The 18,675-nt window shown below is 38.9% G+C and overlaps 1 protein-coding gene across 1 annotated transcript; it reads left to right on the top strand.

The window, feature by feature from the left end:
• The first annotated feature begins 22 nt into the window (after positions 1-22).
• Positions 23-7,922, top strand: tbx2b (T-box transcription factor 2b). The gene is made up of 7 exons (XM_026924265.3): positions 23-820; positions 1,632-1,899; positions 2,837-2,983; positions 4,026-4,102; positions 4,272-4,444; positions 5,238-5,842; positions 6,370-7,922. The coding sequence occupies exons 1-7, from the start codon at positions 459-461 to the stop codon at positions 6,805-6,807; spliced, it is 2,070 nt and encodes a 689-aa protein (XP_026780066.2). The 5' UTR covers positions 23-458; the 3' UTR covers positions 6,808-7,922.
• Positions 7,923-18,675: the final 10,753 nt, after the last annotated feature.

The following is an 18,675-nucleotide window of genomic DNA, read 5'->3' as shown; positions in this document are numbered from 1 at the left end:
TAGTACTGGGAGCGGAGCAGGAAGGACGTGTGAGATAGTTACAGTTGTGCAGTGGACAGGGCAGGAACTAAGCCGCTTCACCTCCGCTTCTCTCTTAGAATATGATCGTGCAGATGGGCTTCTGCGTCGAGAGCGTGATCTTATTTTTATGAGAACGGCGCGCGCAGGAAACAAATATCTTCTTTCAAAGTGTCGTCGCGCTCACTTTGGCCGGTAATAGTACGAGACTTGGTGAAATCAGCGGCTATAGGGAAACTGAAGTGTTTGTTCCCTGTGGCCACTCTGCCTCCGCTCGCTTGTGAACGGCAGTACAGAAACTTTGCACTGTAGTCGAAGATTACCTCAGCGCTTTTCTCTCTTTAGCGTGTTACGACGGCATATTCCCACTGGATAAGCGCCGCTTTGAGAGGAAAAACATCACTTAAATATCACATTTTTCAGCGATTTTGGATGCACCGATGAGAGATCCAGTTTTTTCAGGCAGTGCCATGGCTTACCACCCTTTCCACGCTCACCGGCCCACCGACTTCCCCATGTCAGCGTTCCTGGCGGCCGCTCAGCCCTCCTTCTTCCCGGCTCTAGCGCTGCCGCCCGCCGCTCTCACTAAGCCGCTGCCGGAGCACAGTCTGGCCGGAGCCGCCGAGGCTGCGCTCCATCCGGCGCTCAGTCACCACCACCAGGCCGCTCATCTACGCAGCCTCAAAAGTCTCGAGCCGGAGGAAGAGGTGGAAGATGATCCAAAAGTCACACTGGAAGCGAAGGATCTATGGGACCAGTTCCACAAATTAGGAACAGAGATGGTTATTACTAAATCTGGAAGGTAATAACTCACTCTGCAGTTAAATTCGTTATCCTAAATGTTCAACATCGACCTTAATCGTATTGTATGTATTATGATTTTCTTGTAGTTTGTCTAAACGATCAGACCGGCTTTGTGCCTGTGCGTCTTCATTTACCAGTTTTAAATGTATAAATATTATCTGTAAAATTGATTTCATTAGGCGTTCAGAAACTATAAAAATGTAATATAACTGCACACGTTAATGTTTTTTTTTGTCTTGGTGTTTAAATATATCCCGGGTTTGCATGCTGGATTTTTCTCTCCCACATGGACACAGTGTTGAATTTAAGTAGTCTTTTCCAGTGTGTGTATAAAGTGTGTGTATAAAGTGTGTGTATAAATGCGGATTCAGGAAGGTTTAGTGACCGACATTTTGTTGTCCGTATATGTATGTGTTGTTACACAGTTAAATGTACTTGTCTCATTTTTATATAATTAAATGTACTTGTCTCATTTTAAAAGCCGGTTTTATTAACAAAAATAACTTGTACAAATAACGTAAAAACCCTCAAAACATTAGGTCTGTAACGGACAGATTTTTTTGAGTTCAAAACCTGATTTGGGAGAAAATGTTAAAACAATAAAATATATAAATATATTTGCATGTAGATAAATGTTTATATTACATGTAGTCCAGCGCCTTATGGTAATCTAAACTGCCATATATTTGATTTGATTATTTGATTCTCTTTAGCTTCTCACTAAATCTACTGTAGTGGGACTTAGTCTATGTGAATAAAAATATAGATTAATATTCTTAATAAGCAATCGTTTTTTTTTTTTTCTTCAGGAGAATGTTTCCTCCCTTTAAGGTCCGAATAAACGGACTTGACAAAAAAGCCAAATATATTTTGTTGATGGATATCGTGGCCGCTGATGACTGCCGCTATAAGTTCCATAACTCGCGCTGGATGGTGGCGGGGAAGGCCGACCCGGAGATGCCCAAGCGCATGTACATCCACCCGGATAGTCCAGCTACAGGAGAGCAGTGGATGGCAAAACCTGTCGCTTTCCATAAGCTCAAACTGACGAACAACATTTCAGACAAGCATGGATTTGTAAGTAACCTTCTACTGCATGCTACAATTCTATTCCAAGCAGATGGATGATTGGGCCTATTTGTTGGCCAAAAGCGGTTTAGGAGATTGACAGACGTTTTACAAATATATGACGCTTTTGGCCCTTTATTTAAAGAAATATTTCAGCAATATTTCCGTTTTCCTCTGCGAGTAACCTTCTGTAACATAGGTGTGCTTACAATCTTACGTTAGAATAATGTCCCAAATAGCCTTATTGCAACAGCCTGGTTCCTTTTACATGCTGCACTCACTCAGAATATAATTCACTTTCGTGTGGTGTTGTGAATAATGACGCTGTTATGTAATCTGAATGCTTCATCCTGAGATGATTTTTTATTTTTATTTTTTAATGGTAATTCAAAATATGGAGAGGGACAAATCAGACAAAGAAAACGGGACAGGTCAGGACTGTGTTTGTCTTGGCCGTACTTATGAAGGCCCAAAGCTCCTGAGGTAGTGTTGAAAAGTTGAATGTAAGAAAAGGTGGCGGATGCGAAGGTTGGCAGAATGAGATCCACTTTTATCCAGTCGCACATTCCCTGCGGCCCTGAGCTCTTCCACTCGCCTGCAAAGCAAATCGACAGGAAACAAATAGAAAAATTTACATGCATGGCACAACCATTTGATATCTGTAAAGTCAAATAGGAAAGTGTGTTTTACATTATATATTCTGTTTCTTTCTGCGGATAAACTGCTTTTACCTGCTTTTAGAAGTTTTTGCCTTTATTTAGGCTTTTATAGGCTCGCTGATATCTCTATAGCCTGAAACAAAAGAGCCTAAACCAGTTAGTACTGCTACAATTATTCCCACTTTCTGAAATTTCATGCGGTGGTTAACTGGTTTATTCAGCACAGGGCTATTGTGAGATTTACAGCTTTATCTTACCACTCCCTTCCCTTTCTGTCTTATTCGCAGACTATACTGAATTCAATGCATAAATACCAGCCTAGGTTCCATATTGTGAGGGCCAACGATATTCTGAAGCTTCCCTACAGCACTTTCAGGACATATGTGTTTCCCGAGACGGAATTCATTGCTGTCACTGCTTATCAAAACGACAAGGTATGTAGCCCAAGTACATTAAATGTAACCAATTCTTTTAAATGGCGGTATATGTCAAGTTAAGGCATAGTTAAAATATGCGTCACGTTCAAGAGCAGACATTTCAGTCATGTGTAACTTTTGCTTTTACTAGGCAAAAAAGCTGCTCTTGTGTCTCTTCAAACAAGTTAAATGTTGATACAAAAACAGGATTATCCCAGGCAAGCTATAGCTAGCCACCTATAGTCTATAGCTCTCCGCATTGCACTTTGCGTGGTGATTCCGCATCTGCTTTTAAAAGGTATTCTATCAATAAAAGCACAAATTTATGATGTTCATTTGCTAGTGGACGGTTAACCTGGACATAGCCATTTCCTATGGGCTAGTGCGACCGCACTGTATTAATTGCCCTGTGCGTGTGTGTGTGTGTGGGTGCTGGTGGACTTGTTGGCCATCGTAAAGTTTATGGCATAGAGTCCCAATCGATTAGCAGGCACTTAAGCTCGCCAGTGAGTCTGGGAGCTGAACACTTGAAATTTGTGCAATCAGAGTGGATCAGTCTCTAATCCTCCAGGAAACACCAACACAAATGCACCATGCTTTTACTTCTGTAAAATCCTACCTAACTCATAGCACCCTTATCGCTTGACCAAGAAATATCGTAATTAATTTTTCATTGTTTTTAAAATTTCAGTTAGATAGACGCATTAATTATTGATAGTATCGTCATTTCCCCTTTCCTGTTGGTGGTAGCTTACAGTAGGCCAATCCTGTGTGCTATGTAGCTAGTCAGAGGCGAATGAATATTTACACTTGAAATGTTCTCATGGGGCTTTTCAGTAACTAAGCATTCTATAAATATTTGTTAATGGTTTAAATTTAGACCTGTGTATTTTTAATAATTATTTTAGCAAGGATATAGTGGCAAAGAAAGGCATGTAGTTCCAGTGCGGTGATGCATCATGTATACAACAACAACAACAACAACAACAACAACAACAATAATAATAATAATAATAATAATAATAATAACACTAATAATAATAATTCTTATTTTCCTCAGATTACACAGCTGAAGATTGATAATAATCCCTTTGCAAAAGGCTTCAGAGACACAGGAAATGGAAGGAGGGAGAAAAGGTGTGTGTAAAGCTCTTGTAACCCTGAATTTAGTAATATATACTACTAATATTGCCTACTTGTATTTTAGCATTCTGTTTAAGTCGTCCACTTTTTCAGTAAGAAAATATTTACTTTGGGTGAATTTTTAATTTCCTCTTCCTTCTCTCCCGATGTTTTTTTGCCCCAGGAAGCAGTTAACTCTGCCCTCGTTACACATGTATGAGGTTGGTCAGTGTAAAGTGGATCGGGAAGGAGCAGACTCGGACGCATCCTCAGGCGAACAGGCTGCAGCCAGGGACTCGGTTCATTCCCCTCTCGGACCTGCGACGAGTCCTCTCACTTTCACCAGAGCCAACAGAGGTAGAGTGTCAGGTGGACTTGCTGGACTTTGTGTAGTCAGACTGAAAGGCATAGCGTTTGTGCTGGAGTTGATCAGGCGGCTAGGGCTGTGTTTGTGCGGCTGAGAACACCTGCAGTGCAGAGTAACTGTCTCTGCGAGAGGATTTAGGCTCCATAGGCTTTAGGTTACGACTAAGTGAGTGCAATTAGAATTCTCTCATCGAGTAGATTTAGTTGAACCATTTAAAACCAACATTTAAACTTAATCAAGGATTTCTTTTAACACATTAGTCGAAGGCTTTCTATGTACACTGAAAAAAAAAAACTGGCTGTATAATGGACCAAGTCATTAGCTCACCTGTGAGCTGCTGGAAACTTGTTTTTACTAAAAAATTATTTACAAGGTTTCCCTATTTTTACACTGATCTCTGCATTTGTTAGTGAGAATATAGTTTTATCTAGTCTATATACACCTCGGCGACCCGTTCATTAGATTAAACTGCAATGTTATGCTGAAAGGTAGTAGGCTCTGAGTGGACCTTGCATGTACAGGGTATAGAGTTAAACTGCACTGAGTTCACACTATCACACTAAATAAACAGCTTATATACACTACTAATATTCTACACTACTAATACTCTACATTACTAATACTCTACACTACGAATACTCTACACTACTAATACTCTACATTACTAAACCAGACCCGAAACATTGCTTGCCTTACTCACCTGTGTTGTTGGACAGAACTGAAATAATTATTGAGCAATAACAGCAACTGCTCTTCTGTAATGACACTTTTTTTTCCTCGTAGAGGATAAAGCTTGCACTGACAGTGAGCATGAAGCTGAGCAGCAAGAGGATCGCTGTGGAGGATCGAGCAGCCCTAAAGCACCATCTCCATTCAGCCCCAGATGTGAGGAGCGGTCGAGAGAGAGACCGAGCCCGGAGAAGAAGGAGGACTATTCGGATTCAAGAAAGCAAAACGAGTCCATATTTAGCCTAGGCAACCTCGACAAAGACAAACTGGAGAACAAGCACAGGAAAGATAGTACAGAGTCGTCTAAGAAGGACGTGGACGTTGGGGGTCTAAGCGGAAGTAAAGACAGTTTCTCGCCCCTTATGGTCCAGACAGAGAGTCCATCACATTTCGGAGCAGGGCATCTGCAGAGTCTGGCTCTCTCTGGCCTGCACAGTCAACAGTTCTTTAACCCCCTGAACACCGGACAGCCTCTGCTCTTTCACCCAGGACAGTTCGCCATGGGCCCTGGAGCATTTTCAGCTATGGGTATGGGACATCTACTGGCTTCAGTATCAGGAGCAAGCGGCTTGGAGAATGGCAGTCTTCCGGCACAGGGAGCCGGAAGTAGCCCTAATCCATTTCCCTTTCCCCTGTCTCAGCACATGCTAGCCTCTCAGGTAAGACTTTTTATCACTATTCAGTGTAACAGCATCGGTGGGCTAAGGTGGACCGTGTTTGTTATTAAACTGGCGACAAGTAAAAGAACGAGTAACACGTATAAGGATCACCTCCATAAACCTGTGAGCTAAAAAAAAACAAAAATCATGTCAATTCATGCCCATGAGTAGTTTCTATGCAGACAGCTCCCACACAGTGCAGGCCCGCCGTTCCCCTTCAGTCTGTTTACCTGCTCAGACCCTCCCGCCTGGCCATGCTGTCGATCAAACTAAGAAACATTACGCAATAAAAGCTGTATCAAAGATAAACACACGTCCGTGATATTATTTTTAAAGTGATTCATCTACATATTTTAGAGATTTTATTAGTTCTAAACATAAATTTTAATATAGGCCTAAAGGCAGAAAACTCATCCAGCCCTGATTCTGAGTCTGTCTAGACATGTCTCTCAATTTGCAGAGTTGTTGCTAACAATATTTAAAATGTATTTTTATTGTAATTATTATTATTGTTATTTTTAATCCAGGGTATCCCCATGCCTCCATTCGGTGGTCTGTTCCCCTACCCGTACACGTACATGGCTGCAGCAGCTGCCGCGGCCTCTGCGCTCCCCGCCAGCAGCTCTTCCTCCTCTCTCTCCCGGAACCCGTTCCTGAACAGCTCACGACCGCGGCTACGCTTCAGCCCCTATCAGCTTCCAGTGGCTATTCCTCAAAGCACAAACCTGCTCACCACCGGATTGCCAGGTGGCCTGAACCCCTCATCGGAGTCCTCGAAATCAGGCAGCAGGGAGTCTAGTCCTGTGCCCGATCAACACAACCACAAAGCCGCGTCCTCTCAGAGAAACAGCTCTCCCAAAGCCACACTGAAGGAGTCCATCAATGAACTGCAGAACATCCAGAGGCTAGTGAGCGGCCTGGAAAGCCAAAGGGAGCCATCCTCACCCAGGAACTCTCCCAAATGAGCCAGGATCAACAAACCTATCCAGGGCATGACTTGAACTGGCAGAGGATGTTATTATAAAGTGGCTATCCGAAGGATGTTCGTATACTTTTTTTTAACCCATGGATGATCGCAGTGGCAATAGCAAACAAGAAGGAGAAAAAAAAATTAACAAAATAATTTGTTGAATAAGAATTAACTTGGTGCTCTCGTGGTGGAAACTTGAACAGATCTTTAAAAATGCTGCGAAGACAATCTACTATCCCCTATAGCCTAACAGCCTTCATGGAAAACGTGCTGAAAAAGTTACAACAATCCATGAATGCAAATCAAATCAAAAGGCCACTTCTGCAGAATGTTGTTAGAAAATGTCACTGCTGGCCACAGAACGGTGGATATGGATCAAACGACACTTACAAACTGTCAACTCAAACTGTAAATCAATCAAGCTACATCCAAATAAGAAGTGTATTTTAAAAAGGGATTGCAATGAGAGTCAGTGGACTGTTTGTGATAATCCGGCGGACACTTGTGTGTGACCTATTTAATGTAATTAAAAAGAAATCCTGTAAATAAGCTATAAGGATCCAAGAATATGCAAATCGGTATTAATTTATTCACAGCTGTACATTTGCGTGTATATACTATTTAGAGTTTAACTCTGTGCTTTTTTTTTTTTTCATTTTACATGAACTGTAATACTGTAAATGAAAGCTCCTTCATAGCGCTTGTTGGGTTGAAGCAGATCATTTCTATCTGTGATGCAACGCTGTTTAATCTGCCTGGGACACGGTAACTGAAGCGTGTGTGTGTGTTTGAATAGTTAGTTGAAGAACACTCGGGACTACCGTCCAAATCCGCACACTACTATACTAAACAGTATGGCAGTTAAGAGTAGGTCACTACAGGTGTACCATTAACTGCAGTGCTTCAGATGGCACACTATTTAATATGCTGGTGTGCGCTTTGAGAGGGCCTCAGGAGATTCACTCCAGCACACGAGACTTAAATTCGTCTTCATGGACTGGATTAGAGCCCACATATGCTTTAGGAAAATGAACGTGTCGCATTTGCTGGTTGTTCGGATTTTTTGTTGTTGGATTCTCTCACAGTTTCAATAAAAACGCGTTGAATTAATTTCCTTGTTGGCGGAGCAATTTTTTAATCTTTTTTTTATTATTATTATTTTGTACTTTATTGCACATGCGTGACCTGAAGCAAACGTATTTGATATGGCAGATTGACCATCTCATCTATCAATCTGGCCACAACTTTTACACAAGTGTGAATTCAGGCGCGATTACGTAATGATATTCTTTACGTCAAAGTAATAATACAATGTAGAGATATTATAAATTATTTCGTTTTAGTTGACTAAGCCTTTTTTAGTTTACTGTCACAGTCTAACTTGAGACTAAAACAAAACTCATACATAATGTGTGCTTAATATCCTGCTGTTTATTCGGAGTGAATGTAGAACACCATATAAAGATCTAATGCTAAGGTTATAAATAAGCCATGTGAAACAGTTTCTGGGTGTCATCTTAAATGGAGTATTTTCTAACACTTTACACATCCATTGCAACTCACTCGTAGAGCCTGTGTAATAGAGGTACACAAATCTTTCGTTGCCCAATTAACTGTGAATAATAAGACACAGGCTACTGCGCCCTCTGGCGGCCACATGCTTACTATTTATAATCACACTTTATTATTAGAATCACTAAATAATAATAATAATAATAATAATAATAATAATGGCTGTTGTGATTCGGGCAGGACAGAATGGAGTGAGGGAGGATAGTGGGATGGAGGAGGATGGCCTCCAGGCTGCAGACAGGCCTTTGTGCTGTGTGTTTGCTCCGGCGCCTGTCGCCTGGCTGCTGGCCGACGTGCTTCACACAGCCGCTCCTAAACACCGCGACCTACACTTACTGCTCCTAATTAGGGATTATTCTCCTGTTCTTTCTCTTTCTCTTGCCAGAACCGCAAACCCACGTTTGTATTAATGGCGCATTGTTAAACGCTGTTGTCTTCAATTAACAGAGAAGCAACTCAACTTTACTATTTGTCCAAACTAATCAGCCAATGACTGCTCACTAAGACTGGGCTTGTGTAAAACCTGGTGTAAAATTTACACAATGTAGACTTATACAACAAGATATATTTTTCCTCACAGAAGACAAAATAAGCATTCATAATGTGTAGTTTCTCACACATGAGTTCTTTATCTGCAGACTGAAACTGAACACTGCGCAGTCTGAAAGCTACATAAGCACTGAGGGCTAAAGAGGACCTCTTTATGCTCATATCACTGTTTACTAAAACCCCACTGAAACTCAGGATTCTTTCAGCTGTGTCAGCGCCACTGATAACTCCGTATATAGTAAACATAAAAATAATTACATGTAACATTGAAGTAATCATTCATATGCAGTGTTCAGGGTTAGCATTGTGTTAATACATGTGAGTTTTTAACTAATCATCGGATGAAGTGATTATTATTTGGGCTCTGTGATAACGGGATTTTTAACGAGGATATAAAAATATGGTTTTATACAAATCGCATAAAAGACTACATTTTTAAAAGTCTTGACAAAAAAGGTGTATATATTTTAATCCACACGACGGAATAATAATGAATAAAGCCAGATAGTATATCACTTCATTGATAAACTAAATTAGTGGCGACCGCGAAGAAGAAGAAGAAGAAGAAGAAGAAATGAGTGGCGCATTTGAGTGACGGAGATTTGCTCTTTGGTCATTTCCGCTAAACATTAGCTGCTAATAATCATTATAGTGTACAGTACACATCAGAAATCCTCAGGGTTAAATTAGCACATTTAGCTGTTAATTTATTTAAGTTTATTTAAACTGTTAAATAAACATTTAATGTGTTACTAAGATTTTGCTGTACACAGGCAACAGCACGCAAGACCAAAAGGTCCACTTAGCGGCTCACACTGAGTGAACGGATAAACAGCTTGGGCTCGGTGTAGACGTGTGTACTCGGCTTTATCGTGGTGTAATTGAGGAAGCCTAATTAGCAGTTACTAATAATTATTTATTTGGACCTGAAACGCACCAACGTTGCCCCAGAATTGTTGAGCTTAAGTAATAAAACCAGTAGCCTCATTTCGCAACTCTGAGAAGCTGTAGACTAATGCTGGCTTTTTCAGGCAGGATTTGCAAATAACAATGGAAGTTATGTAAACCCTTCAACACAGACTGCATAACAATCTACAGAGAAATATAGTACGAAAGAGGGAATCAAAACGCTGTTATATTTTATATATACATATCGTCGCATTTGACTCATGAGTTAGTTTATTAAATGGAAAAATCCACCCAGAAGTCTCCTGTAAGACTCAGTAAGTCACAGAAATAGCCACCTGAGAGGATACATCAGTGAAAAGAAATTACAAATAAACATGCTCATGGCCTGCCTGACAGCTTGTTCATCTCTACTAGAGCTCCACTCAGCAAGCAGTAATTTATAACTGTATATCAGCACTTTTGTACCGACACGTGTGTGTTTAAATACAGACAGAAATCAAACACACAGTTCTGACGCAAACAAATCAAACACTGACAATGCACTAAACTGTCCCAAGCATATGCCAAACACAGCAGCACACTCCTAGCTAGAATGAAAGTGTTTGACTGAGTGAATCTTTACATTTTAAATTCTAAGGGCCGTAATTTTCAAGTTAAACACTGCTGTTAAAAAATTATTCTGTGTCTATCGGTTCTTAGTTGTGTTTCACAAAAGAAATAATTTCAGGATTGATGCAAAAAAAAAAAAAAGCAGGAAAACCCAAAAACAAGGACTCACCGCCACCTCCTGGACACATTAATGTAAATAAAATATAGAGTACAATCATTTAGATGTATTAATGTGTACCACTTTGTCAGTCTCCTGAGGTTTGGGGACAATGGTCATGCAGTGTTCATGTACATTAAGTAAAAAAGAAAAACAAAACCGTGTGGAATTTACAGACGTAGTAATCAGCAAAGCACTTCATTTGCACTCCAGTGAAATACTGACAGTCCAGTACGAAAGAATGGGCAAATAAATGGACATATACTAACACATATACTAAATGGGTTTACTAACACATCCAAATCTGAATCTAATTCCCCACAACTTCAAAGAAAATGACACAGTATCAAGTGCAACACAGAACACAGCAATGTCACATAAAGCAGACTTGCCAGATAAAGTATTGTAGCTTCAAGTACCAAACCAGCCTGGGATTGAAGGATGCAGGTACAGTAGTACACTCATTTACCACTAGGTGTCACAGTATCTTCTTTTCAAATATCCACACGCCTTAGGACAGTTCTTCAAGTAGTTTCAGATATCTTTATGCTTCTTGAAAGTGGACGTAAACAACAACAACAACAACAACAACAACAACAACAACAACAACAACAACAACAATAATAATAATAATAATAATAATAATAATAATAATAATAATAATAAGTCAGGTTTGTGGCTCAAATTATGACAAATGTCTAAATGTGTTTACAAGTACTTTTCTGTTCTGTGTCACTGGTCATTTTGAATCAGTCAGAGAAAAATATAAATACCTGCAGACATTAGGTTCATACCTTGTACTGCTTAATGGAGGTCTCTGTTTGGCCTCTGGAAGGGCACGGCCAACACTGTAGTGCTGCTGACAAAGAGAGATATCCTGGACAAATTATTTGCAACCCTCACAAGGGTCTCTGACTCTGCTCAGGTCCCGCCATACAGATGAACACAAGAGATTATCAAAGACTAACAATCTCTTCCATGATGGACGAAGCGGTGGGTCACTGAGGGTGTGAGACTAAACTAGCCAGCTGTTTTAAAACATACAATCCTGTCACACTTTTAATGTTATTGAGTGTGCGCTCCTTATTACATCAGTGGTGTCTTTAAGGGTTAATATATTAGGACACTCTTTGCTTATGACCTTTTCTCTTATTTTGCATCATATTTTAGTGTAATAGGCAAGACAGGCTCATCAAAATTGGCAGTGCAGAATGAATCAAAAATTATTGTGTGATTAAATTACATTAGAAATAAAGAATTATTAAAAATTAAATAATAATTAAAAATAATTAATAATTAAAAAATATTAAAAAATTAAATAATAATGAAAAATAAACAGAGCCCTGTGATAGGCTGGCCCCCCATCCAGGGTGTCCCCTGCCTCGTGCCCCGAGTTCCCTGGGATAGGCTCCAGGCTCCCCCCGTGACCCTGTGTAGGATTCACTGTACAGAATCAACAACTACCAATGCAAACAGAAATGTTATTAATGCTGTGTCCATTGCTGTTGAAGTGTTCCTCCATTGAAACATGAAATCCTTCATTTTTATGGTATGATTATGTTCAGCAAAACAATCAGTCAGTCTCCTCTTGCAGGAGAAGTAATAAACAACACATGGTGATGTAAATTGAGATGAATGACAAAAATGGATCATTTCAGTCTGTAATTCCAGTGGTTGTATTAATTAATTTGCAAGTAGAACACCTTTTTTTAAAGGCCTGTTTTTTATTAGTGGGGAAAAAGTAGAAAAACTGTTTTGTGGTGCAACAGTTAGTGTTGTGACCTCACAGCTCCAGGGTCCCCGGTTTGCTCCTGAACTTGGGTCACTATCTGAGTCTTGCATGTGCCTGTGTGTTTCTTCTGGGTTCTCGGCCTTTTCCCAAAACATGTGCCGGTAGGTGAATTAACCATGCTAAATTGCCCCTAGAAGTGAATGAGTGTGTGAATGCGTGTACATAATGCCCTGTGATGGATTGGCATCCCATTCAGTGTGTATTCTTGCCTAGCTTCCGGATCCACCACAACCCTGCTCAGGATAAAATCATTACTGAAAATAAACGAATAAATGAAATGTTCTTTAGGTGAATGCGAATTTCAGTGCAGGACATGAGAGACTGTTGGCAAGAACACAACTCCATAGAGACATGAGAAAAAGTGATATGGTCAGATAAGTCACCTTCACTATATTCTTGACAAGTGGGCAAGTGCATGTGTGGCATATACTAAGAGAATGGTGACATAATGCTTGAGTGAGCAGGACTGGTGGCTCTTATTCTGTAGGGATCATTTTGCTAGCATGTTTTTAGGTCCCTTGTCCCCTTACAGAGAAGGTTCAGTACAAATAAAGACAAAGGACAAAGTAATTCTGACTGATCATCTTCATTTCTATCCTGATGGGAGAGGTAACTTTCAGGATGACAGCGCCCCCATTCACAGGGCACAAGTTCTCACTGAATGGTTTGATGAGTAGAAAATATTGTAAATCATATACTGTGGCGTCCATAGTCACCAGGTCTCAACCAAACTGAACAACAGTAGGGGATTTTGGGATGACGTGTTAGACAGTGCTCATTGTGTTGTGTTCATTGTGTTCATTAAATTAAGTCCTCAAAGTCAATTTAGCATGCCCCTAACCTTTTTTTCTTACATTTTACCCTTAAAACCTTATAATCCTGGTCCTGTCACTGGACACTGCTGAAGTGTGGGACAATCAATAGGACAGAGAAAATATATTATTATTATAATAATTATTTATATATTATGAAAACTTTGAAAACCCTGGTACTGGAAGAAGAGAAAAGCCAAATGTAGTCCAAGCATATAGAGTGCCTCTGGGAGCAAGGGCTGTCCACTGTGTCAAATTAGCTGTGTATATAAATTAGATGGTGGGAAAACCACCTAATGGGGTTTAGACATTATTTCAATCACAGTATGGCTGTTTCCAAAACACTGTCTGATCTTCCTCTTCTATGCACCATTCCACCATTGTTGTTGCTACCACTAGATAAACTTTCTGCACACAAGTTGTTTGAACCTGATCTTTCAACTTTCTCCATCTGGCCTGTATAACCATGGCACTCAGAATAATCCATACAAACACATTCACAGCATTTTTATGAATCTGACAATACCTGTATGGAAGGCAGGCTGGTCTGTAAGACTTAGTCATGTTGGTGACACATAAGCAACTAGTTCAATATGTCCTTTTAATGTCCTTTCAATTTAAACACAACATTTCTAACCATGCTCCTTTAAATGATGACAACCCCAAGTCTAGATTACCTATTCTACCATAAAGCATTTATGTGGACTAATGAGCTGCCTGTAGCCAGTATGAAGCTAATCCACAGTCTTGCATAGCCAGACACTGCTGTCTCATGTTTCAAGCCTTACGGAATCTTACATTTTTTGCATTTATTGCTGTAAGAACCTTGCTACTCAGTCATATAATTTTCTGCAAACTATGAATTCCTAGAAAACCAAATCTTTAAAAAAAAAAAAACCCTCAAAATACACACAAAGAAACCATCCAACAAATCAGACATTAGGATGTTAGAATTTGCTAAAATCAAGAAGCTGGAACTAGTCTATTTCTTGTAAACCAGTACATTCAAGAAATGCTAGCCACTCAAATGCAAAAACAATATTACTGATAAAACTAAGTTTAAAAAAAGTGCCTTATAGGAACAATCTACTATACACTAGAAAAGATAATACAATAATTTAGTTTGTTACAAGAAACAGATCAGGAGATTGACTGAGATAAAAGATAATAAAGATATTTCCACATTAGAGTAAATAAAAGAGGATGGTGATTGCTGTGTTATTGGGGTAGTTGTAGCAGCACCGGTTCCTTAAAACGTTGATATGCTACATTTATATGATCGCTACTGCATATCTGCTCTCCTCTTTGCCCTCCACGTGCAAATTCATGGCTGTCTGAGCAAAACTTGCTCAAAACTATGAACAAAGTTTTGACAATAAAAATATCTCTATATTTTATTTGGTTTATATTTATAGTCTTTCAAGTAAAACATGATACACTGTATACTTACAGTCCCCTCCAAACGTTTTGGAACAGCAAGACCATATTTACATCTAGATGCTTTACTTAGAACGTGGCACCTTTGTTTGAACCCACCCATTTTTCAAGGGATCAAAAATAGTGGAACATTTGACTGACAGGTGTTTCTTGTTGGCCAGGGGTGCCCTGTTAAACTTGCTGAAGACTGCGCAAAGACTGAACTTGTTGTTAAAAAGGAAAAACCAACATGAAGACCAGAGAGATGTCTATGGGAGAAAAGCAAGCCATTTTGAATCTGAGAAAAGAAGGAAAATCACCATTGCACAAGCATTGGGCATAGCTAGTACAACAATACAACAATTTGGAATGTCCTGGAAAAAAAAAACACTGGTGTACTAACAACCAAATATCAAACAACAAGGAAAACAATGAAAACAACAGCAGTTGATGACAGAAACATTGTGAGAACTGTGAAGAAAAAACAAAAACAAGTTAGTGACATCACCAACAACCTCCATAGAGCAGGGATGAAACTTTCACAATCCACCATTTTGAAGAAGATGTTGACAGCTATAATATAGAGGACATACCACAAGAAAAATAAACACTCATGAGCAGTAAGAATCAGAAGGTCAGATTGGAATCCACAAAGAAATACAGAGAGCCAGAACAGTTCTGCAACCAAAATTAACCTCTACCAAAGTGATAGAAATGCCAAAGTGTGGAGAAAAAAAGGGTCTGCTCATGATCCAAAATATGTCATTGGTCAAGCATGGTGGAGGTAGTGTCATGGCTGCTTCTGGAACGGGTTCACTAATCTTTATTGATGATGTAGCAGAATTACTTCAGAAGTCTACAGAAACATTCTGTCTGCCAATTTACAGAGAAATCCAATCGCATCCAATCTAATTGGGAAGAACTTCATCATGCAACAAGACAATAGTCCAAAACACACTGCTGACACAACAAAGGACTTCATCAGGGGAAGAAAGTGGACCAAATCAATCACCAGACCTTAACCCAATTGAGCAGCATTTCACCTCCTGAAGAGGAGACTGAGGGAAGAATCTGAAATTCTGATCTTTTGATCTCAAACCCAAATGTCTTCAGTGTATAGCAAAAACAAAAGAATTGGCCTTGACATTCCAGTACCTTCAGAGGGGACTGTACTCACCTTGAGCCAACAAAGTGTTTCAGCTAGGGACATTTTTCTATTTTCTTTGTTTTTACCTGTATGCATGACTTGAAAAGCCAGACAGCAGCGTGTTTGCAGGTGTACTGAAAAAATGTAACGTAATGCTTTGTGCCTTTGCACAGATAGTAAAAGAAGCTCTAAGAGATATAAACTGATAGATAGAGTTACTGAATCAAAATGTGCTATGATCATCAGGTGTCTGAACATCAGGTGTCCAGTGATCACTTCATAAATAATACAATCATCTGTTGTACATTACATTACATTACAAACAGTATAAACACATTTTATACATACTACCACTAAGTGTGGTGTGGGGTGATGCTAAATAAACCACTGCATTTAAACAAAGATTTATTTACACCTTTGCTTGATGACAGAAAAGGATTACAGAAATACAGAAAGATAACCCTAGTGGTGTCTGTCTTTAGGATTATCCCTTCTGTTTTTTTATAGTTTACTTTCTACCCTTAGATGTTCCATTGATAATGTTATTCTTGACTGATAGCCAACCATAATAGTGCATTAGTTATATATATATTGCATGTGGCAAACGCAGACAGTAAATAATGAAAAGGTTTGGAAAAGCTCATTAAAATGATGTGACTCAATGACAAAATGCTTATTAGCAACTCTGGCTCTGACTTTGGAGAGACTGTGTATGGCTGAATCTATATATATATATATATATGACTTGAAACTGTGTTTTATACATCCTTTATAGTGCACTACATCCCTTTATGGTTAAGCATAGGCGTATTTGTAGTGTTCAGTTTATGCCTAACAGCCAGGGATGGAAAAAGTACTGAAAAATTATATTTAGATATACATAATGTGTCAAAATCTTACTCAGTTAGGCTGAAAGTAGATGTATCCAGTCAAAGATTTACTCAAGTGAGAGTCAGAAAGTACTTTTAAATGTACTCAAGTATTAAAAGAGTACAAAGTAAAATTTGTAACTGATGGAATTAAGTAGGTCACAGCAGATGAAGAATTGGTACCATTCTTGATACTTTTTTTTTTTCAACATTGTACGTTTTCTACGTTGTGCTGACTGCAGGAGAGAAGCAGAGAGCTTCGAGAGTCGTAACAAAGAGCCTTCTCTGAAGGTCTGGATGAAGGTTTGTACTATTAGAGTACAAATATTCAATTTCAACAACACTCAAGTAAAGTATAAATAGTCTACCTAAAAATACTTACATATAGTTAAAAAAAGGGTACAATTATTCAAATATTTTCCACCCCTGCTAACAGCCCTGTGTGCGTCATCAGTTGCTAGGTAACAGACGCGACAACTAATTATGGGCTAGTTCAGAATTTCCTAACCTGAGAGATGCTGTAAAATAAATAGATAGAATTTCCTTCTGTAATACGAATTTGGGGGGAAAAAATCCCATTGGGCACTTGTTAGATAATCTTACCTCAGGACGTAAGATAGCATTTCCCCCCATTTTACAGGATTTTCTAGACAGATTTAACTGGTTATCCTTGTATCTGCTTCATCTTAAATAGCCTAATTCACTATTGCAGTGAAATTGAACTTTAGGCTTGTCAACTTACAGAAAGTATCAAAATTATAAAGACCTCATACCAAAATTCCGAAAATTCTTTTTTCCCTCCTAAAGAGATGTGTTATGTAGTTTATCTTTTCACACACACACACGCACACACACACACACACACACACACACACACACACACACACATATATATATATATATATATATATATATATATATATATATAGGCTATAAACTTCAGAGAATCCTATAACAGAATGTAAAGATTTAGCATCTAACAAAAGAAAATTAGATATTAACAATTTGTGAACTTCTGGAGCCAATGAAGGCTTACTTCTACTGCTCATAAATATACTCTTCATAATGTCATGAGCAGTGTTAGAAAACTTTTACAACACATAATCAGTGTTAGAGAGTAATAAGCCTACTGTATAACAACACCAGCAGTAAAGTAGACACTAAATTTCCGAGACTTCGCAGTAGCTGCTGTGCACTGCGTGTGTATGCTACATAATAATATTACATTCTCAGCAGTATAGATAATAGCACAGGCAAATGTTTAAAAAATGTTTTTAAATAGTAAAAAAAAAAAAAAAAAATCCACTTGACCACTTGAAAAAAGAGAGTGAAGCGCACGGTATACTGCGGCGGCTGAGCACACACACGCGCACACACACACACACACACACACACACACACAGAGCTGAGGTCAAAGACTTCTGATGTTATGCTGGTTCCAGGGCTGCTGGTCGCTGAGGTTTTCGTAGCCATGGTTACGCTGGAAGGTCACTGAATGAACATACGGAGAGACTGCGAGTAGAGATGTGTGAGATGTGTGATATGTGTGTGACATGTGATGACAGTTGGATGGAATATACTTAGACAACATCGAAAGACAGAAATATAAATACTAAGAGGAAAGACTGAGAGAAGCAAAACTGTGTGACTAAAGCAGATGAGAAACGAGAGAGAGAGAGAGAGAGAGGGAGAGAGGGAGAGAGGGAAAAAACGAGTCTTACGCACTATACTATAGTATGAATAGTAGTTATTAGTAATAAACCGAATACGTATTTAGTAATACAGTATTAAATATTCAGTTGGCATGATAAACAACGTCTTATTACCAAAGCTTGTGGTACAGTGTGTGTGAATAAATGGACATTAAAACAGTACAAATAAAAGCACTGTAATAATAATAATAATAATAATAATAATAATAATTTCTTCTTCTTCTTCTTCTTCCTCTTCTTCTTCTTCTTATTATTATTATTAGTAGTAGTATTATAACAAGAACATTATAGTTATAATACTAACGTTCTTGTTTTTTTA

The sequence above is a fragment of the Pangasianodon hypophthalmus genome, chromosome 14 (assembly GCF_027358585.1).
Source record: "Pangasianodon hypophthalmus isolate fPanHyp1 chromosome 14, fPanHyp1.pri, whole genome shotgun sequence".
In the NCBI taxonomy this organism is placed as follows: domain Eukaryota; kingdom Metazoa; phylum Chordata; class Actinopteri; order Siluriformes; family Pangasiidae; genus Pangasianodon; species Pangasianodon hypophthalmus.
The sequence above is the reverse complement of the archived record's forward strand: the minus strand, read 5'-3'. Positions and strand labels throughout refer to the sequence as shown.

Excerpts from the sequence above, each read along its gene's own strand:
- tbx2b (XM_026924265.3), top strand. The coding sequence starts at position 459 with ATGAGAGATCCAGTTTTTTCAGGCAGTGCCATGGCTTACCACCCTTTC. Across the intron at positions 821-1,631 it reads GTTATTACTAAATCTGGAAG|GAGAATGTTTCCTCCCTTTA; the intron begins GTAATAACTCAC and ends TTTTTTCTTCAG. Across the intron at positions 5,843-6,369 it reads AGCACATGCTAGCCTCTCAG|GGTATCCCCATGCCTCCATT; the intron begins GTAAGACTTTTT and ends TTTTTAATCCAG.